The sequence below is a fragment of the Hylobates moloch genome, unplaced genomic scaffold (genome assembly GCF_009828535.3).
Source record: "Hylobates moloch isolate HMO894 unplaced genomic scaffold, HMol_V3 SCAFFOLD_18, whole genome shotgun sequence".
Classification (NCBI taxonomy): Eukaryota; Metazoa; Chordata; class Mammalia; order Primates; family Hylobatidae; genus Hylobates; species Hylobates moloch.
The window spans coordinates 77,103,907-77,127,223 of record NW_026652293.1 but is presented as its reverse complement, the minus strand read 5'-3'; the positions used below and the strand labels follow the sequence as shown (position 1 = coordinate 77,127,223).

General features: G+C 42.1%; 1 protein-coding gene across 5 annotated transcripts in view; it reads right to left on the bottom strand.

The window, feature by feature from the left end:
* Positions 1-1,311: 1,311 nt before the first annotated feature.
* Positions 1,312-23,317, bottom strand: part of CATSPERE (catsper channel auxiliary subunit epsilon) — a 168,353-nt gene continuing 146,347 nt past the window's right edge. For all 5 annotated transcript variants that reach the window (XM_058430493.1, XM_058430489.1, XM_032136925.2 and 2 more), the window contains 2 exons: positions 6,076-6,129; positions 1,312-1,662 (listed from right to left, as the gene is read on the bottom strand). In XM_058430493.1, the coding sequence (XP_058286476.1) occupies positions 1,509-1,662; positions 6,076-6,129 (208 nt within the window). In that variant the 3' untranslated portion in view covers positions 1,312-1,508. The remainder of the gene's footprint in view (positions 1,663-6,075; positions 6,130-23,317) is intronic.

The window sequence follows — 23,317 nt, the reverse complement described above, 5'->3', positions numbered from 1 at the left end:
TTCTCTTATTCTGGTAAAACTTGTGAATTTTGGACTTTCTTAGCACATAATATTATTTAAAGAGAGGATTTTGTCTCTTTTTTCCCAGCATTTGTACTGTTTATTTTATTTTTCTCCTGTGATGTCAGAACTTTCAAAACAGCGATGAACAGCAGGTATCTCTGTCATATTCTTGATTTTGGTAAAATGAGAAATTATTTGTGGACAACAGCTTTGATCAATGCCTGTGGAATTTCATCTTGCTTGTGATCTTCCATTCTTGATTGCCTGCACTGTGGATTTCAGACTTGTTTAGCCAGCCTTCACAATCACACAATCCAATTCTTTTAAAATAAATCTCTTTGGAGGAGAGGAGGTGTGCGCACGCGCACACAACACACACATGCACCCACACACACTCACCCACCCACCCCTCCCTCTGGTTCTGCTTCTCTGGTTGAACCCGGACTGATACATACAAATACTAATTATTTAGAAGGCTGTGGTAATATTCGAGCAAATTAAGAAGCATATTTTGAGCATCAAAGTCAAAATTTAAAACTTAGAATTAAAATTTAGGGGCAGCTCCAAATTTTACAGGCTCACGCCTGTAATCTCATGAAAGGCTGGAAGATCACTTGAGCCCAGGAGTTCAAGACCAGCCTGGGTAACACAGCAAGATCCTGTCTCAAATAAAATAAAATTTAGAACATCAGCTGCTCATTTTTAATATATTTTACATCTCATCTGTGAATTCACCAGTAGCAAAAATCCGTTTAGGGCAGTTTATTTAAATCCACACACCTTTATTAAATCCTTTATATATAAATTAACTATAGTCATATAAGGTTTCATGTGAAAAGTTTCATGCAAAATGATACTTGACACATAGATATATTTTCAAAAATTCACTTTCATTCTTACAAAGGATTGTAACAGTCAAATTTAGTTTCTTTCTTTTTTTTTTTTTTTTTTTTTGAGACAGAGTCTCGCTCTGTCACCCAGGCTGGAGTGCAGTGGCGCAATCTCGGCTCACTGCAAGCTCCGCCTCCCAGGTTCACGCCATTCTCCTGCCTCAGCCTCCCGAGTAGCTGGGACTACAGGCGCCTGCCACCACGCCCGGCTAATTTTTTGTATTTTTAGTAGAGATGGGGTTTCACTGTGTTAGCCAGGATGGTCTCGATCTCCTGACCTCGTGATCCACCCGCCTCGGCCTCCCAAAGTGCTGGGATTACAGGTGTGAGCCACCGCGCCCGGCCTATTCAGTTTATTTTTTCATGCCACGTAAGAGTACATAGAGTACCTTTAAAATGAAGGCAAACACATCAAGGATTAATTTAATAACAATATATATGAAAACATGTCTATTTTGGAGATAGTTCAAGAATATTTTTCAGATCTTGAATTTGGTGATGCCTACTATGAGCTTATATTTAGTATTTTTGGTCAAACACACACTCTCAATATAACTATATAATACACTGTTTCTCTATATGCATATATCCATAATAAACAAACTTTCAGTTTTCCTAATTCTTCTTATGTTTTCTTTGAGGTTTGTGAAGTGGTTCAAAAATATATCGTCTATAAATCCTCATGTACCGAAAGTAGCTCAAAACAAGAAGAGTGAAGAAGAGCAGCATCAGGACGAAGAGGAAGGAAGCCACCAGGTAGACGCTTGGACTGAAATCAGAAAAAAAAAAAGGCATTAGAAGTCATTGTTCACACTTTGGCTGTTAATTTATTTAAACAATGTTTGAATAGCTAGCAACTATTGACATGCCATTGACATGTCACTAGCTAGCTACTATTGAATGCTATTGACAGAGAGAAAAGGTGAATAAGACACACTGTCCACCTTCATGGTGTTTACCTTTCAGTGCTTGAGGCTGACCAGGAGGGAAAATAGACAAGGCGATCAATGCAATGATGCAATGAGAGGAGGAAATGAAGTTGGTTTTTGTTTGTTTGTTTTTTTTTTGAGATGGAGTCTCGCTCTGTCACCCAGCCTGGAGTGCAATGGCTCACCGGAAGCCCTGTCTCCTGGGTTCAAGCCATTCTCCTGCTTCAGCCTCCCAAGTAGCTGGGATTACAGGAGGGCACCACCATGCCCAGCTAACTTTTGTATTTTTAGTAGAGACGGGGTTTCACCATGTTGGCCAGACTGGTCTCGAACTCCTGACCTCAAGTGATTTGCCCGCCTTGGCCTCCCAAAGTGCTGGGATTACAGGCGTGAGCCACTGCGCCTGGCTGGAAATGAAGTTCTGTGGGAGCTACACGTCATGGAAGGCCTTCCAGTGGTGGGGATGTCTGAACTGAGCCTGGGCAGGAGTTAGCTCGGTGTGAGTATGAGTGGGAGTAGGAGTTAGCTAGATAAAAATGCCTAAGAGTGGAGGAATAGACCAAGGTGGGAACAGTGTTTCAGACAAAGGGAGAAGGGCGTGGGAAGGCATGGAAATGTGGTAACACCTCAGGACCACTCCTAGACATTCTGGAACTGCAGCTCCTTCAGTATGACAGCAGCTCAGGTGCCAGGGGGAGTGGTTGGAGATGAGGATTGATAGGTGGGCAGGGCCAGATGAGAAAAACTGCTTAAGTCAAGCTAGAGAGTGGGTTTTAGCCTAAGGCACGAGAGAGCTTCAGAGGGATGATACAGGATTGACATTTTACAAGGATGATTCTGGAGTGTGAAGAATGAATGAAAGCAAAGCATGAGTGTGAAGGTAGAAAAAGCAGTTATGAAATATTTGAATAATCCAGGTAAGCTATGATGAGAGTCTTAACAAAATTAATGGCCGAAGAAATGGAGAGAAGTGGATGTATCTAATATACATTTAGAAGTTAGATTGGATCAATCTTGGTGATTATTAAGATGTGGGGTTTGAGAAATATGAAGGAATAAAGGTTATCTTCCTTCCATACAGCTATATGTAATTGCCCTAACTGATCAGTTTTAAGGTAGATTAAATAATGGGAGAGGGGAGCGTGTGATAAGATCATGAGTTCACTTTTGGACATGTCCAGTTTGACTAGTTTTTGAGACACCTAAGAGAAGAAGTTAAGTAGACAGTAGGATGTATGGCTCTGGACTGTTCTAGAGATATTTGGGAGTCATGTGTATATAGATGCTAACTGAAGTGATTGTGGATACGTTTGCCAGAGTGAGAAGCTCAGGACAGGACTGAGCCTCATGGGAAGCCAACGTTTAAAGGCTGCTAAAGGAGGGTGAGGCTTTCTTTACTAGGGAGAGAGAGGCAGTGGCTACAGAAGTTTGGGAAAACCCACAGTGTGATACAACAGCCAAAGGTAGAGTCAACACTGAAGAAAGATATAATAAGTTGAGGACTGAAAAATATCTATTAGCTCCGTGAAGGCCAAAGTTATTGTAATGAGAACTAATCGGCAGAGTGATGAGATAGAAACCCGACCGGATGGATTGGAGAAAGAGGGCTGGACACAGGGAAATAGAGACTGTGAGTGTAGACAATACTTCTGAGAAGTTTTGTCCTGCAACAGAGAAACTTGAGGGTCACTAAAAACCTATTAGAAGGATCTAGTTGAAAGGGAAAGTTGAATGTACAGAAGAGAGAAGGAATAATTGACTTGAAAGTTTCCTCAGTAAGTGGAGAGGAACAGAGAGTGTGCAAAGCATAGTTGGAAGAATTATATTTAAAAAGGAGGAATAATATTTCCTTTGTTGTAACAGGATGGAAAGAGGAGAGGACGGATATAGATGTTAGTAGATTTTTATGTTTGCAATCTGGAATCTGGAATAGAGGGCGTGCCTGTCTGATGGTTTTTAATTTCTTTGTGAGGGTGGAAACAAGCTCATCTGATGATGATTAAGGAAAGCAGGTTTGAGGAGGAAACTAATTAGACACAATCTGAAATCGCTGTTACAGACAATGCTGCTCAGGTGCAGTCACAGAGAAAGTAGGTAGTTGGGGATTTGCCAGAGGGAGGAACAAATCCCAGAGGGGTGAGGGTGTACCGGTAAGTGTTGTTGAAATAATAGACTTTGAAATATAAGGAAATGCAAAGTAAAAAAAGAGAGATTGAAAGTAGAGGTGGAGGTTCCAGTAAGGGTGAAGGGGGGTTGCGGTGGGTGTCGTGGAATTAACAAGCTGGAAGGACAGGAGGTTGTGATCAGAGAATGGAATGTCTGGATTGATGCTTTAGGAAGCAGAGAAGTTACAAGCAATGACAGTGTGGAAGGTGTAACTATGGGAGTGGACGGCTGACGTGCAGTAGAGGGAGGTCACCAAGGATGTGATAAGGCCACGATTTTGGATGCTGGATGCGAACACTGATGGTGGGGCTTGACGTGGAGAGGAAAACAGTGTGACGGGGCCAAAGTTGAGAATGAATGCAGCAGACTGTGGGGAGGACATGGTGATGAGGACAGACAGCTGGGGCTGCAGCAGACGCCATGAGCCTCAAAGGATCATGGTATGTTTTGTGTTGATTTTTTTGGTTCTGTTAAAAGAACGAGGATAAATAATATCTGGGATTGGTAATAGGCCCCCTGAGGTACATGGGAGGTGAAAGGAAAGAGCATCACTTGAGAGGCCTGAAGGGGGAGCAGTGTCCTGGGGCGGGGGGAGCCTGGTTTCCCCGAAGGAGGGAGAGGGAGGGCTCAGAGGATGGCTGAAGAGCTGGGTGAGTCTGCTGGTGAAAGAATGGCAATTCCAGAGAGCAGAATGGAGATACTAGGAAAGTGGTGGGCTTGAGTGCTGGGCTAGGGGCAAGGAAGTGCTGAGCTCTCTGCCTTCTACAAACTCATCTCCAGTCGCTGCTCAAGAAAAGGGCTCCATTATTAAGAAAATGTCAATCACTCGCCAGCCCTTGTCTGCCTCTGCTACTCTTCAGGGCTCAGGTGTTAACGGAGGCTGACCTACAGTCACTAACCACAGGGACTATCCTGTATGCTGTGCTCATATGCCCTGGCTGCTGGACTGTAGCTGCTGGCAGGTGAGAGCGGGGCAGGTGGGTGAGATCCTCCTCCTTTGCTCTTTCTCCCGGCTAACTCGACTCCTTCAGTTGGTGGGTACTTGGGTGGGTATATACCTTAATATTCACCTAAATCAAACATACCAACCCAGTGACCTTACTATTCACCTAAATCAAACATACCAACCCCATGAGGAAGAAAAGTTACTAGGAAAAGTTTGTGCATGTTTCCCAAAGTTATGTAGAAACAACTCGACTTCATTTGCAGATTATTCACACTATTAACATTCCATTAGCACAAAAACTCCAGGAGTCAGTCATATTTACAGTAGGGCCATGAGTAACTTGTTTTTCTTATGCCTTTATTTAACATTCCCCTCCCCCCAGCAAAAAAAAAAAAAAAAAACCGTAAAACAAAACCCAAACACCGAAATTCCAAACACCAGACCCAAAACGGAGTAGCAAAGTCATTTGGGGTCCTACCTTTAGTATTAGGACTTTTCATTCTGCCCTCCAAGGGAACTGGAGCTGAGTCCAGGGAAATCCCTTTACTGTTTCCTAAATGCATCAGAACGAGGGTCTGTGGTTGAAAGCTGACCCAGGCTTAGAGCAGAGGGCACAGCCACTGTCACCTCCCAATCCCTACCGCTGCATTCTGACATCTGCCAAGTAAGAGGAGCTGAGACATGTTCGATAGGAAGACAGTGGCGTTGAGTGGGATGGCACGAAAGGGGACCTTTGCTGCAGCAACAGTTGTCAGGAATTCCTTCCTGCTGTGCCCCTGTATACACACTATACACACGGACAGTTTTTAGGATGTCATATAGGGGGCTTCAGGGAAAGAGCAAGTTTCTGTCATTTGGGAAGACAGATTTCATAGCCCCCCAAAAATCTAAATATAGACTTATTAAAACCATTGACTTTGCAGTGAACACTTCATACAAGTTGTTGTTGTTGTTTTAGGATTCATTTGCATTATATACTGTATAATAATATTTTTCATAATACGATTTAAGCTGGGGACCCTGAAAAGGGAGTGCACAGGCTGCTTCTGGGAGACACGGGAGAGAGGTGCTTTTCCTTCTTGGCTGCCACTTGTATCTTAGAAATTCCCTAATTAAAGTTCAGTTAGGTGCTGCTCCTTACCTGGGAATCAGTCCAAATGTCTCTATTGCAAACACAGCTGTTAGGTTACAGAAACTGCAAAGCAGAAAAATAATATTAAAGATTAAATTAAGTACAATATATTTTAAAACGCTCTCCATGTCCCTATGGTAACAATCAAACCATATATAATCCTAGTTAAGGTGTCATTTTCTTGACAAAGGACAGAATGGATAGATTTATAGAACAGCTGTGATTATTTTTCCATATGTACATCTCAGGCTTGTCTGAGATTCCTCAAGAGCTCTCTATCATAACAGCCTTACATCATTTTGATAGTGGTTCCCAAGGCAACAGTAATAATGATATTAATAATAAGTATTGGCAGAAATAAAAAGCTAACATTTATGAGCATTAATACTTATTGAAAATGAATACTGGTAGGCGCGGTGGCTCACATCTGTAATCCCAGCCTTTGGGAGGCCAAGGCGGGCGGATCACCTGAGGTCAGGAGTTCGAGACCGACCTGGCCAACGTGCTGAAACCCCTTCTCTACTAAAAATACAAAAATTAGCCAAGCATGATGGTGGGCACCTGTAGTCACAGCTACTTAGAAGGCTGAGGCAGGAGAATCTCTTGAACCTGGGAGGTGGAGGTTGCAGTGAGCTGAGATCGCGCCACTGCACTCCAGCCTAGGCGACAGAGCGAGACTCCATCTCAAAAAAAAAAAAAAAAGAAAATGAATACTAATTGAGCATTACTATGTACTAGGCAGCATGCCAAATGCTTACATGCATTATCTTAGTTGATCTTCACAGCAACCCTTCCTTTTAGATGAGGAAACTCAGATAGGTTAAGCAACTTGAGAAAGTTTGCACAGCTGTTAGTAGCAGAGCTGGGATTGAATTCAGGTTTTTCTGACCCTGCTGCCCATCATGTTCACCTGATGTAGGCCAACTCCTTCAGGAAGCTGAGTATTAGGGGCTCAATATATAAAACTATTATTTCTAATGTTACTGAATGTCTCTCATTATTAAGTATATTGCTTGGAATGAGGCAGGATACAGCTAAGCAAACATTTATGACATGATTTCACCTACCTACATGTGGGAGAACACAGAAGAAAGGAACTTATTTTTATTGAGTATTTGTTATGTGCTCGGCAAAGTTAGAGATTTTTACCCAGATGCTTCATTTACTCCTCAGAATATTGTAAGACAGGTATTATCAACCCATTCTACAGATACAGAACAGCTCAAAAAGAGTAAGCAATTTTCTTTAGACTGAATAGCTAGCAGTGGCAAAACTGGGATTCAAACCGAAGCAGACTCTACCCTTATATCAACTTGTGGAATTGGCATGTAAATACAACCCACAAACAACAATACAAGATACTGTGTTATAAATTCTAGGCTGGGCATGGTAGCTCACACCTGTAATCCCATCACTTTGGGAGGCCGAGGTGGGTGGATTGCCTGAGCTCGGGAGTTGGAGACCAGCCTGGGCAACATGATGAAACCCCGTCTTTACTAAAATACAAAAAAATAGCCAGGTGTGGGGGTCTGCGCCTGTAGTCCCAGCTACTCGGGAGGCTGAGGCAGGAGAATTGCTTGAACCGGAAGTCATAGGTTGCAGTAAGTGGAGATTGCACCACTGCACTCCAGCCTGGGTGACAGAGCGAGACTCTGTCTCAGAAAAAAAGTGGGTGATGTAAACACCTATCAGGAATTTTCACAGCACGGCAAAGAGGCTTGTGTTGAGTCCTAAAGGTTGGAGTTTAAATAAGGATGAAGGGCTAGGGCATTCCAGGTGTAGGGAGAGATGAGCAAAGGTTTGGAAATGGGAATGAATTTGTGAGGTTTAAGGGATAATGAGGAACTATCTTGGTGCACGTAGAGGAAAGTAGTGGGGGTTTTGTGTGTGTGTGTGTGTGCGTGTGCATGCGTGTGCTCATGCCGGCACATGTGTCCTCCAGAGGGCTTTAATGAAAGGCTTAGGAATTTTGACTTTACCCTTTTTGTATAAAGGAGTCATGACTGTTTTTGAATTTAATTCAATAGCAGTTTGTAAAGTGATTTGGAATAGAGAGATTAGATGTAAGTGGGCCATATGGAAAAATTATACATAGTAGTAAACAACCCAGCTGTGTGATAATGAGGTCTAGACTTGCGTAGAGGCAATTGTGAGGGAAAAGAGGGCCAAGCTGACCTTTGATAGAATGAAATTGTGGTGAATCAGCATGGGATAGGTGCAACTGGAACTTTCTGGTTTAAAAGTTGTTAGATGTAGTGTTGTCAAGTGGATTGAGTTGGTTGATAGCATAGTTAGGTATTCTGTATCCTTACTGATTTTCTCTCTACTTGTCCTATCAATTTCTGAGAAAGGAGTGTTGAAATCTCCAACTGCAATTAGGGGTTTGTCTGTTTCTCTGTTTAGTTCTATCCGTTTTTGTTTCACGTATTTTGAAGCTGTTTTAAAGGTAAATCCACATTTAGGATTATTACACCTTCTTTATCCCTATGTAATATGTCTCTTTATACCTTTCTTGTTCTGAATTCCTCTTTATCTGCTATTAATATGGCCAATCTGGCTTTCTTTTGACTACTATTAGCATGGTTTATCTTTTTTTTTTTTATCCTTTTACTATCCTTTTACTTTTAATCAATCTGTGTCTTCATATTTAATATGGGTTACTGGTAGACACTCTGTAGTTAGGTCTTATATTTTTATCCAATATGACAAGCTCTGTTCTTTAATTGGGATATTTAGACCATTTGTGTTTAATGTAATTGTTGATATCATTAGAGTTAAATCTACAGTCTTGCTATTTGTTTGCTATCATTTTGTTGTTCTTTTCTCCTTTTCTTCTGTCCTTTTTTGTATAAAGTATTTTTTTTAATGATTCCACATTATCTCCCCTGTTGGCTTTTATAGGTTTGTATCTTTTTCTAATGTGGTTTGTATACAGTATCAATCGTTTATCACATTTTTCTGGCAAATTTGCATATATACCATTCTTAAGTATAAGAATTTTAAAACACTATGCTTCTAATCCCTACTCCCATCCTTTGTGCCATTGTTTTCATCCATTTTACTTTTATTATGTTATAAACCCCACAGTATTTTCTTTTCTTTCTTTTTCCTTTTTTTTTTTTTTGAGTTGGAATCTCACTCTATTTCCCAGGCCAGAGTGCAATGGCACGATCTCGGCTCACTGCAACCTCCGCCTCCCAGGTTCAAGTGATTCTTCTGTCTCAGCCTCCCAAGTAGCTGGCATTACAGGTGTGCACCACCATGCCTGGCTAATTTTTGTATTTTTAGAAGAGAAGGGGTTTCACTATATTGTCCAGGCTGGTCTCAAACTCCTGACCTTGTGATCCGCCTGCTTCGGCCTCCCAAAGTGCTGGAATTACAGGCGTGAGCCACTGTACCTGGCCACAGTATTTTCTTTGACTATTTTTGCTTTTTGTTGTTGTTGTTTTTTAACCTTTTGAGACAGGTTCTCACTCTCTCACCCAGGCTAGAGTGCAGTGGCACCATCACAGCTCACTGCACCTTCAGTTTCCTAGGCTCAACCAATCCTCCCACCTCAGCCTCATTTGGGTGAATACCAGTGAGTACCACTGCTGGGTCATACAGTAAGAGTATGTTTAGTTTTGTAAGAAACTGCCAAACAACTGTCTTCCAAAGTGGCCGCACCATTTGGATTTCTATCAGCAATGAATGAGAGTTCCTGATGTTCTATATCCTTGTCAGATTTGATATTGTCAGTGTTCTGGATTTTGACCACTCTAGTAAGTGTGTGGTGGTATCTTACTGTTTTAATTTGCATTTTCTAATGACATATGATGTTGAACATTTTTTTCATATGCTTTTTTGCCATCCATTTATCTTCTCTGGAGAGGTGTCTGTTCAGATCTTTTGCCCGTTTTTTTTTTTTTTTTTTCTTTTGCCCATTTTTAAATCTGGCTATTTTCTTATTGTCGAGTTCTAAGCCTTCTTTGTATATTCTGGATAACAATTATTTATTGGATCTATCTTTTGTAAATATTTTCTCCCAGCATGTGGCTTGTCTTCTCATTCTCTTGACATTGTCTTTCACAGAGCAGAAGTTTTTAATTTTAATGAAGTCCAACTTTTCAATGATTTATTTCATGGATCATACCATTGCTGTTTATCCAAAAAGTCATAGCCATATGCAAGGTTAATTAGGTTTTTTCCTATGTTAGTTATCTTCTATGAGTTTTATAGTTTTGCATTTGACATTTAGGTCTATGATTTCTGTATTCCTTTTTTTTTATTTTAGAGATGGGATCTTGCAATGTTGAGCTCGAAGTGCTGGGCTCAAATGATCCTTCCCATCAGCCTCCTGAGTAGCTGGTACTACAGGCAAGCAACACCATGCCCAGCTATATTACTTTTACTGAGGGGTTTATGTTGCAGGCATAACCCAGTTCTTATCACGCTCCATCTCAACAAACACGTTGTTTGTAGACAGATTTAGATCTTACCAAGTTCTAGAGAGCAATATGAAAGTCAAACTCAGGAGAGGAAGGGTGACACAGAAAAATAACTGCAGAATTTTGCTAACTTATATAAGCAATACCCTAAGGATATGTATAGAAAAAATGAATTCTGAGAGTGTTAGACCAGGAAGTGTAAGCATAACTCTAAGTCATATTCAATTGTTGATATGAATGCATTAAATGAAGTTGAGATGCAAGAAATCCTCTATTATAATGTATAGGAATAAGTCTAAAGACTTAGAGAAAGGGGAATACTGGAGTGAATTGATCAGATGTGAACCACTCATTCTCCCTGAGACAGGACCCATAAGATACTCCATTCACCATGGCATTGAGAACTACATCAGTGACAGAAACACCAAAGGTGTTGATCCCAGAACGCTTCCCAGTAAACTTCCTGCATGCTAACCTTCATCTCAAAGTTTCCTTTCCAGGGAACCTGCAACACCTAGAATAACTCAATTTAAGTTATTTGGTTGAACTGTTCAGAAGACTGATGAGTTTTGGGGACTGATAGAATATTATGAGATTAATCAATAGTTGCTATCTCCCCCACGCAATGTAGTCTCATCAAAGAAGAAAATCCATACCACCCCCAGCATCTGATAAGCAGCCATTCATTTAGCAAATTATTCCCTCCTTCCCACACCATTAACATGTAAACCTTTAACAAACTGCTATTCCAACCTGAATGAGTTTTGAATTCCAGACACTTAAATATACTACACTGTACAGAAGACAGTAAAACTCAAAAAGTACATATGATGTGGGAGCTTTCACCACCATCCCTCAACACTCTGATATCTGCAGAGCAAAGAACATGAGCTTTGCTATCAGACTGACTGAGGCTCAAGTCTTGTTTCACTACATTCTCTGTGGCCCTGGGCAAGAAACTCAACAGGCAGAAAGGATCAGAGGCCGTTTGCTTTCACCTGGGGAATACTGTAGTCCACCTCCCTTCTTGCTTCAGGACCACATCCACTCTATGATCCTGCTGTCAGGATCTGCTGTTTGTTTTTATCATCATCTCATAGAACATCATGCTGGTCCGCTATATTGATGATACACGACCTGGAGGGCAGCAGGTAGCAGATACTGCAGATACATTAGTAAGATAAAGGAGAGAAGGCCAAGCGTCGTGGCTCACACCTGTAATCCCAGCAGTTTGGGAGGCTGAGGCAGGTGAATTGCTTGAGGTCAGGAGTTTGAGACCAGCCTGGCCAACCTGGCAAAATCCCGTCTCTACTAAAAATACAAAAATTAGCCAGGCATGGTGGTGCATAGCTGTAATCCCAGCAACTCAGGAGGCTGAGGCACAAGAATTGCTTGAGCTTGGGAAGCAGGGGTTGCAGTGAGCTGAGATCACACCACTGTACTCCAGCCTGGACCACAGACCAAGACTCTGTCTCAAAAACAAAAGATAAAGGAGACAAGGCCAAGCCTGCTGGCTCACACCTGTAGTCCCAGGACTTTGAGAGGACTGACTGAGGCAAGGAGTTCAAGACCAGGCTGGGCAACATAGCAAGACCTTGTCCCTACCAAAAAAAAAAAAAAAGTAAGAGAGACAAATTCCATGATTTGTGGGGTACATGATATACTGTTGAGAGTAAAAGGCAAGTTCCTGCTTTTTATACTTCCTTCCACAAGAAAGGGATATGGCTTTTTATGGCACACTTTGGATTTTGGAGGCATCATGTACTGCACGTAATTTGGATGTGCTTCTCCAAATATGCAGAGGGACCTGAAAGTCAGCCAGAATGAGGTCCAGGGTGAAGAGCCCATCTAGATGGTCCAGGTGATGCAAACAGGGCTGAGATCTGGCTCTCATGACCTAACAGATCTAAAGGTGCTTGATACGTCTGTGGCAGATGAGGAAGCTGTGTGATTGTGGAAGTTCTGATGGGGAATATCAGCAGATGCCTCTACAGTTTTGAAGCAAATGCAAGTACTCTTGGGCAAGTAACAGTTCTCTTGAGAAACAGCTCATGGCTTAGGTATTGGCAGAAATTGAACTTCTGACCCCCAAACACCAAGTAACCATAAAACCTGGGTTGCCTCTTATAACTGAGTGTTAGTCTTATCTCTAACACCAGGAGGTTGGAAGTGCTCAGATGAACTCTGTCATGAAGTGTAAGTACAGAACTGGTCTTGGGATGCCAAAATGCACAAATAAGCACGTGAATAGCTGACTCAGCTCCCGTTTGCCTACATGTGGGGAGTTTCTGACTATAAAGAAAAAAATATGAGAAAGATTTACAGATTGCTCTGAATCCAGATGTGAACAGCTGTGGCACTACAGCTCAATCCAGATGTAGTCTTGAGGAATAGTGGAGAAGAAAAGGCCTCCGAGCATAAAAATCTTCAAGTACGATAATTTCCCCACTTTTCCTAATAGGAAAAGCAGGGGTAAATATGTGGTGACATGGCCAGGACTTGGAAAAAACGAGCTGATGAGAAGAAATATTAGGGAAAAGCATGTAGATAAAATTCTTAGAATGAGACTAGTATATCTGAAATTTGGGGTTTTATGTGAATGTTTCTCAAAACACTTCTACTAGCGAGGAAGCTCTTACTTTATCACCTGAGCACCATATGGTTAGCCTCGTTCCCCAGCTACTCGAATGCTTGCTCAATGGGCTCATAAACAATGTGGCTGTGGTGCCTAGGATGGCCTTATAAGCATGGATTTCCCTTACCAAGGATGACCTGGACACCACCACTACAAAATACCATACACTAGTCCCCCTTTATCCACAGAGGATAGTTCCAAGACCCCCACTAGATGCCTGAAACCATGGATAGTACCAGACCCTACATATAACTATGTTTTTCCTATACATACAAACTTATGATAAAGTTTAATTTGTAAATGAGGCACAGTAAGAGCTGAACAATAACCAGTAATAAAATAGAACAATTATAACAACATGACAGCATCACTACTTTTGCACTTTGTGGCCATTACAAACTAAAGTAAGGGTTACAGGAACACAACAGTATTGCTTTCACGCTACAATGGATCTGATAGCCAGGATGGCTATTAAGTGACTCTCAGGCAGGTTATGCACATAGCACTGATACACTAGACAAAGAGATCATTCACGTCCCAGGATGGACAAGGTGGGACAGTGCTACACTTCATCATGTTGCTCAGAATGGCATGCAATTTAAAATCTATGAATTGTTTACTTCTAGAATTTTCCATCTCATATTTTTGGACCACTGTTGATTGTAAGTAAGTGAAATCATGGAAAGCGAAACTGTGGATAAGGAGAAATAGCATGTAGGTATACCTTGTTTTATTGAGTTTCACTTTATTGTGCTTCGCAGATACTGTGAATGGCACCAACAGGCTTGCTCAACACAGGATTAACACAAACCTTCGATTTTTATAAACGTCATGTGCTTGCTTTGTGTCTGTCACATTTTGGTAATTCTCACATTATTTCAATTTTTTTTTTTAATAGGGTCTTGCTCTGTCATCCAGGCTAGAGTGCAGTGGCACAGTCACAGCTCACTGCAGCCTTGACCTTCTGGGCTCAAGTGATCCTCCCTCGCAGCCTTCTGAGTAGCTAGGACTATGCCAGACACATGCCACCGTGCCCGGATAATATTTTTTTAAAAATTGTTGTAGTGATGGGATCTCACTATGTTGCCCAGGCGGGTCTTGAACTCCTGGCCTCAAGCTATCCTCTCACTTTGGCCTCCCAAAGCGCCAGCCTTTTTCATTATTATTATATCTGTTACAAGATCTGTGGTCAGTGATCTCTGATGTTACTATTGAAAGTGTCCTGGTGCACCATGAACTGCGACCATATAAGATAGTGGACTTAATGTTATGTATGCTGTGACTGCTCACTGACCCCCATCCCCCATCTCTCCCCTCAGCCTCCCTACTTCCTGAGACACAGCAATATTGAAATTAGGCCAATTAATAACCTTAAAATTGCCTCTACGTGTTCAAGTAAGTGGAAGAGGCACATGTCTCTCACTCTAAATCAAAAGCTAGAAATGATGAAGCTTTAGTGAGGAAGGCATGTTGAAAGATGAGACAGGCTGAAAGCTAGGCTTGCACCAACACTTAGCCACACTGTGAATGCAAACGTGCTATTCTAGTGAACACATGAATGGTAAGAAAGCGAAACAGCCTTATTACTGATACAGAGAAAGTTTGAATGGTCTGGACAGATAATCAAACCAGCCACAACATCCCTTAAACCAAAGCCTAATTTAGAGCAAGGTCCTAGCTCTCTTCAATTCTAGGAAGGCTGAGGGAGGTGAAGAAGCTGCAGAAGGAAGGTTTGAAGCTAGGAGAGGTTGGTTTATGAGGTTTAAGGAAAGAAGTCATCTGCATAACATAAAATTACAAGGCGAAGCAGCAAGTGCTGATGGAGAAGCTGCAGCCAATGATCCAGAAGCTCTAGCTAAGATGATTGATGAAGGTGGCTACACTACACAACAGATTTTCAGTGTGGATGAAGCAGCCTTCTGTTGGAAGAAGATGCCATCTAGGACTTTTTTTGTTTTTTTGTGTTTTTTTTGAGATGGAATTTTGCTCTCGTTGCCCAGACTGGAGTGCAATGGTGTGATCTTGGCTCACTGCAACCTCCACCTCCTGGGTTCAAGCGAGTCTCCTGCCTCAGCCTCCCAGGTAGCTGGGATTACAGGTGCCCACCACCACACCTGGCTAGTCTTGTATTTTTAGTAGAGATAGGGTTTCACAATGTTGGTCAGGCTGGTCTCGAACTCCTGACCTCAGGCGACCACCCACCTTGGCCTCCCAAAGGGCTGGGATTACAGGTGTGAGTCACCAGGCCCAGCCTCACCTAGAACTTTCATAGCTAGAGAAGAGAAGTCAGTATCTGGCTTCAAAGCTTCAAAGGATAGGCTGACTTTCTTGTTAGAGGCTAATGTAGCTGATGATTTTTTTTTTTTTTTTTGAGACAGAGTCTCGCTCTGTCGCCCAGGCTGGAATGCAGTGGTGCAATCTCGGCTCACTGCAAGCTCCGCCTCCCAGGTTCACGCCATTCTCCTGCCTCAGCCTCTCTGAGTAGCTGGAACTACAGGCGCCCACCACCATGCCCGGCTAATATTTTTTTGTATTTTTAGTAGAAACGAGGTTTCACCGTGGTCTCGATCTCCTGACCTTGTGATCCGCCCACCTCAGCCTCCCAAAGTGCTGGGATTACAAGCGTGAGCCACTGCACCCGGCCTAGCTGATGATTTTAAGTTAAAGCCAGCAATCATTTACCATTCCAAAAATTCTAAGGCCCTTCAGAATTATGGTAAGTCTACTCTGCTTGTGCTCTATAAGTGGAATAACAAAGCTTGGATGACAGCATATCTGTTTACAGAATGCTTTACTCACTATTTTAAGCCCACTGTTGAGACCTACTTTTCAGAAAAAAACAAAAAAAAAAGATTCTTTTCAAAATATTATTACTTAGCTGGGCATGGTGGCTCACACCTGTAATCCCAGCACTTTGGGAGGCCGAGGCAAGAGGATTGCTTGAGCCCAGGAGTTTGAAACCAGATTAGGCAACAGAACCAGACCCTCTCTCTTATTTTAAAAAGTAAAATAAATAAATAAATAAATAAAAGAATAAAAATAGTCCAGGCGCAGTGGCTCATGCCTCTAATCCCAGCACTTTGGAAGGCCAAGGCGGGCGGATCACGAGGTCAAGAGATCGAGACCATCCTGGCCAACATGGTGAAACCCCGTCTCTACTAAAAATACAAAAATTAGCCGGGCGTGGTGGAACATGCCTGTAATCCCAGCTACTTGGGAGGTTGAGGCAGGAGAATCGCTTGAACCCTGGAGGTGGAGGTTGCAGTGAGCCGAGATCGCGCCACTGCACTCCAGCCGGGAGACACAGTGAGACTCCATCTCAAAATATATATATATATATAAAATAATAAAAATTTAAAAAGTAAAAAAAAAAATAAATCCCCCAAAAACCAAAATATTACTACTCATTGACAGTGCACCTGGTCACCCAAGAACTCAGAGGGAGGTGTTCAAGGAGATCCATGTTGTTTTCATGCCTATCATGCCTACTAACACAATATTCATTCTGCAGCCTGTGATCAGTGAGTAAGTTTGATTTCCAAGTCTTACTATTTAAGAATTACATCTCATAAGGCTATAGCTGCCATGGATAGTAAATCCTCTGATGTATCTGGAGAAAATAAATTGAAAATCTGGAAAGAATTCACCATTCTAGATGCCACTGAGAACATTCATGATCATGGGAGAAGGTAAAAATATCAACATTAGCTGGAGTTTGGAAGAAGTTGATTCTAACCCTCATGAATGGCTTTGAGGGATTCAAGACTTCAGTGGAGGAAATCACTGCAGATGTGGCAGAAATAGCAAGAGAAGTAGAATTAGAAGTGGAGCCTGAAGATGGAACTGAATTGCCGCAATGTCATGACAAAACTTGAATGGATGATAGCACTTTGCTTCTCATAAATCAGCAAAGAAAGTGGTTTCTTTTTTTTTTTCTTTGATGGACTCTTGCTCTGTCGCCCAGGCCGGAGTGCAGTGGTGCGATCTCAGCTCACTGCAACCTCTGCCTCCCAGGTTCAAGCAATTCTCCTGCCTCAGCCTCCCAAGTAGCTGGGACTACAGGCGCCCACCATCACGCCCGGCTAATTTTTTGTATTTTTAGCAGAGATGGGGTTTCTCCATGTTGGCCAGGCTGGTCTCGAACTCCTGACTGCAAGCGATCCACCCGCCTGTGCCTCCCAAAGTGCTAGGATTACAGACATGAGCCACTGCGCCCAGCGTTGCTTTCTTGAGTTGAGATCTAATCCTGGTGAAGTTGCTGTAAATACTGTTGAAATAACAAAGTGTTTATCATATTACATAAATGTAGTTGATAAAGCAGTGGTAAGCTTTGAGAGGATTGACTCCAGTTTTGAAAGTTCTACTGTGGGTAAAATGTTGCCAAACAGCATCGCATGCTACATTGAAATCTTTCATGAAAGGAATAGTTTCAGCAATCTTCACTGTTGTCTTATTTTAAGAAACTGCCGGCCAGGCACGGTGGCTCATGCCTGTAATCCCAGTACTTTGGGAGGCCGAGGCAGGTGGATCATGAGGTCAGGAGATTGAGACCATCCTGGCTAACACAGTGAAACCCCGTCTCTACTAAAAATACAAAAAAAAAAAAAAAAATTAGCCAGGCGTGGTGGCGGACGCCTGTAGTTCCAGCTACTCAGGAGGCTGAGGCAGGAGAATGGCGTGAACCCGGGAGGCGGAGCTTGCAGTGAGCCGAGATCGCGCCACTGCACTCCAGCCTGGGAACAGAGTGAGACTCCGTCTCCAAAAAAAAAAAAAGACACTGCCACAGCTGCCTCAGCCATAAGCAACCACCACCCCAACTAGTCAGCATCTATCAACAGTGAGGCAAGACCCTCCATCAACAAGAAGATGATGACTTGCTAAAAGCGCAGATGATTGTTGGCATTTTTTAGCAACAAAGTATTTTTTAAATTAAGCTAGTTACATATTTTTTAGACAATGTGCAATGCTGTTGCCCACTTAATAGGCTACAGTATAGTGTAAACATAAGTTTTGTAAGCACTGGGAAACCATTCACATGACTCGCTTTACTGCAGGGTCTGGAACTAAACCTACAGTATCTCTCGGGTGTGCCTGTATTTGGCAGTGGCAGCAACCAACCAAAGCCTTCTCTGTGTATATGAGTCCAGAGGCATCAGACAGCCATCTGGTGACAGGTTGATCATGTCATGGAGGGGACAGTGATTTATTCTTTCTGTGACATGTTTGGGATTTGAATTTGCCTTTTCTACAAAGCCTCTGCCTGCAACACCACACATGGATATAACGAGTGTCATATGTATTTTCATGTTATCCCCACAAGATTGCTTCTAGCCAAGGAACTCATTTTATAGCAAAAGAAGGTAATGAGGTGGTGGCTCACACCTGTAATCCTAGCACTTTGGGAGGCCACGGTGGGCAGATCACCTGAGGTCAGGAGTTCGAGACCAGCCTGGCCAACATGGTGAAACCCCATCTCTACTAAAAATACAAAAATTAGCCAGGTGTGGTGGCGGGTGCCTGTAGTCTCAGCTACTCGGGAGGCTGAGGCATGAGAACTGCTTGAACCCGGGAGGTGGAGGTTGCAGTGAACTGAAATCACGCCACTGCACTGCACTTCAGCCCGGGCGACAGAGCAAGACTCAGTCTCAAAAAAAAAAAAAATTAAAAAAAAAAAGACAAACGGCTGATATACATGTAATTCACTGGCCTCATAGAATAGTAGCATGGACTTTTAAGGCTGCTATTTACTATGAGGGTAAACATAATTACTGGCCACCTAGGACACTTTCGGTATATACCTGCTGCTTGGGTGTAAATGTTAATAAAGCTTTATTTTACTTGCAGAAGTGCTCTGGTGTGGATGATTATATTATAAAGCTGTAAAGCTAGCAGGAAAGGTTATCTGTGAGGTTGGGGAATTCTCTTTGGATGAAGTAAATACTCTTGTCGGTGAGTAAGATTTGGAGGTGTTTCTCCCACAGCCAGAATACGGGAATCTAAGAACCAAAGTGATGGAACTGGGAGTGGAATTTCATGATTTCACTTATGGCCCTGGGAATGTACAGATTGCTAAGAGCTCAGATTCCTTAGGAATGAAAATTGACAGCCTGGCCGACATGGCGAAACCCTGTCTCTACTAAAAACACAAAAATTAGCCGGGCGTGGTGGCACATGTCTGTAATCCCAGCTACACGGGAGGCTGAGGCAGGAGCATCTCTTGAACCCAGGAGGCGGAGGTTGCAGTGAGCTGAGATCACGCCACTACACTCCAGCCTGGGTGACAGAGTGAGACCCTGTCTCAAAAAAAAAAAAAAAAAAAAAGAAAATTAAGGTTATTCTGCTAGGAAATAAACCTGAAATGCTGGCTAAAGACACAGTGAATATAGGTTAGAAAATGGAGAAAACAAAAAATACTAACTATAGCTTCATGACCACATATAGATACTAGGAATATAGTATCGGTACTTATTTTCCACCTAGCTGTCATCTGTTTGAACTGATCTTTCTTTCTCCCATTTCCCCTCCTCTTTTATGTAAGGTGTGTTGGTAGTGGTAAACTCTGCCACCATAAAGGCCACAGGGTACAGAATAGGAAGGCAGGATCATGACAAAATTAGAGGAGCCTGGGTATCATTCAGACTTTGGACTTGGAGATAGATGCGATAAACTGTGAGACTTCAGTTTGTTCTCTTTTGGGGGCTAATAAGTACATTTGTGATTATTTACGGTTAATGACACTGTGGTAGGTGGAGGTATTTGGAAGTTGAACTTTTTGGAGAAGTAAATGATGACGTGGACTGTAGTGGACATTTGTTCTTTCAGTTGACTAATTTTCTTTCCGTGAATGTAAGTCTCTTGTTTAATCTGTATTGAGTTTTTAGTTAAGCTGACTATATTTTTCGTTTTTAGAAATTTTCTCTGTTTCTTTCCAGGTCTTCTGGTCAGTTTGGATAGTTTCTTGTTCTTTCATCACACTTTCAGAGCTCTCTTATAAATACATTTCAGCATTTAAGCTATTTTGTATTCTGTATCTAATAAACCCAATATTGGAAGCCTTTGTAGGTTGGTTTTGTGGATTGTTGCTTCTGTTGACCCTTGTTCACGGTTTCTTCTTTTCTTATGTTTTGTTGGTTGGCGCATTTCCTTTGGGAATTTTCTGAGGCTTGAGCTTAAAGCACAATCCTCCAGAGGGGATATACATTTGCTTCTGCTGAGCATATTGGAGGCACTCATAAGCTGGGGCCGTTTTAAATTTTTGGCCAGATTATTCTTCTTTTTGGACAGTCAACTAATATGAAATCCAGCCTCAAATCTATTGAGTATAGATTTGTAGTTAAAACTGTTAGGAAATATATATATATATATTTTAATCTGGAGCCAAGATTGATTCAGGCACATATCCTTGCCATCTTCCCTAAGGATTTTGCCCTTCAAAACCTTGGGTTCTCTGATGTAATCTCTATCTCTGCTAGGGCCTTACACTTGTCCTCCTTTCTACCACATGTTGCCTTGTGATCCAGGTCACCAGGGATATACAGATAACCCTGGGGGGATAGAGTGTCTTTAGAGAACTCCAATAGGATGTAATGAATTTGCACTTTTTTGGAATTTCTGGCCTACAAATAATTCCCTTAGTTTCCCATCACTGTGGCCATGCATTTAGTGGCTCACGCTTGTAATCCCAGCACTTTGGGAGGCCGAGGCGGGCGGATCACGAGGTCAGGAGATCGAGACCACGGTGAAACCCCGTCTCTACTAAAAATACAAAAAATTAGCCGGGCGTGGTGGCGGGCGCCTGTAGTCCCAGCTACTCGGAGAGGCTGAGGCAGGAGAATGGCGTGAACCCGGGAGGTGGAGCTTGCAGTGAGCCGAGATCGCGCCACTGCACTCCAGCCTGGGGGACAGAGCGAGACTCCGTCTCAAAAAAAAAAAAAAAATAAAATAAAATAAAAGGTGTATGCGTGTTAAATGTACTATACAGGAAAGGTTTCCCCTGAACACTAAATCTGTCATATTGCAAGAAATAGAATGCTATTTATATTTTTTAGTTTCTAGCCTGAATTGTAGCCTATAAAATGATGTTCTTTCACTTGTTAAAATTTTATTTTTGGTTCACCATAAGATTATTGTAACTTACAGTGTTTCCCTAGGCACTGGAAGAGAATGTGTGTGCTCTGTAGGTATTGTAAGATACGGCAGATTCTCCCCACTACCACTCAGTGTGCTTCTATTCTGAAGTGAATGAGAGATGGGAAACTGGAATCTTCCCTTTTCATAGTCGGTCTTAGTTCTGCTGAGCCTTTCACATGTGAACATCTTACACAACAAATATAATTGCAGTGTTAAAAGAGAAACAGCACCCATTTTTGCTACCACATGGCTTAAAATGTGGATCAAGTATGTCAACTGCAACAAAACGAAAGAAACAGCGATCTGTTGAAATGTTGGTGGAACTACTGGCTCTACTGGACTCACTGAGAAATGCTATTTCAGTTTCCAGCATGACACCTTTTATGAGAAATCAAAAGGAATTTCGGCCACATACAATATTATCCTTACAAACTGACTTTAGGTCCTAATTCCTAGATAAGCCAAGACTCCACTTTACTTATCTCTTGACTTAGGTTAATTAATAATTTTATTCACATTCTCCACTTGCTTATCTATTTTATGACTACTTGATCTATCAGATTCTGAGAAAGATATATTAAAGCCTCCTAATAAAATTGTGTTTTTGTCATATTCTTACCCTATTTCTAATAGTTTTAGTCTCATGTATTATCTGGCTTTTTGTTGGGTGCATAAAATTCATGAATATTTTATCTTCCTTATGGATTATACCTCATATCACTATGAAATACCGTTTTTTTAGTCCCATTTAATGTGTCCTATTGTCAGTGCACCTGTAGGCATCCTCTTACCTTCGAACTTTCTAGATGAGAATTAGGCATAATACTTGTTCCCCCATCCCCAAGCCAGGAGGCCCCTGTTAGTTTCCCTGAGTGGTTTTCTGAAGCCCCCTCTTACTTGTGGGGAAGCATTCCTGTCCCCGTGGCATTCGGAAAAGTCTCTTGGAAGAAACCCTCTCCATTAGCCTTTCTTATGAACTCCCAGCCTTCTTTCAAAGCTGCCTTTGAATAGCTTAGAGGCTAATTGTGGAAAAAACCGGTTTTGAAACGCCCTCTTTTCAAATCCTGCATTGATAATCATGATTTTAGAACATGTTTGGGACCTCTCTGTTAGTGACAGTCACCTTTAAATATCCTGTTTTACTGCGTTTTTAAAAATTAACTTTCTATTTTTGTCTTCATTTTTCTTTGATTTGAAGAACTCACTGCTCTGTCCCTTCCTCATCACCCCGAATTCCTTAATAGCGGGCGTCCCCCAAAGCCCTTCCATTCTCTATTTATAATCAGTCAGCGAACTTATGTATGCTCCTGGAATCCCCATAGAAGGTACCCACATCCGTACTGCTAACTTTTTATCATCAGCTCTTCCTTTCCACTCCAGGCCCAGATTAGAGTTCTTAACTGTTATAGGACATCTTCACTTAGATGTCTCATTGTCCCCTCAAATTCAAAGTCAGAACTCTTATCTCAATACCTCACCCAAAGAAAAACCATCCCATTACCTATTGAGGTCAAAGGAAATACCATTATTTTAATCACCTGGTCTAGAAAACATGAAACTATATCGATTCCTTCTTCACTTGCCACGTTAGATTGATATAATCTCTCGTCATTCGACTCTTTTTTCCCTTCTTTCCATTCTTACTGCCACTAGGCCTTCCTTTGACCTCTTTCCTTGTTAACGTCACTCTTCTCCATTATCCATGTAGAGTTTATTTTTATTTTATTTTTTTGAGTGGGAGTTTCGCTCTTGTTGCCCAGCCTGGAGTGCAATGGCCCAATCTCAGCTCACTGCAACCTCTGGCTCCCGGGCTCAAGCGATTCTCCTGCCTCAGCCTTCCGAGTAGCTGGGATTGCAGACATGCTGCCACCACGCCCGACTAATTTTGTATTTCAGTAGAGATAGAGTTTCTCCATGTTGGTCAAGCTGGTCTCGAACTCCCAACCTCAGGTGATCCTCCCGCCTCGGCCTCTCAAAGTGCTGGGATTACAGATGTGAGCCACTGTGCCTGACCTATTTTTCTTCTGTACCATTCTGCTATTTTCAGGCCAATTTCCCT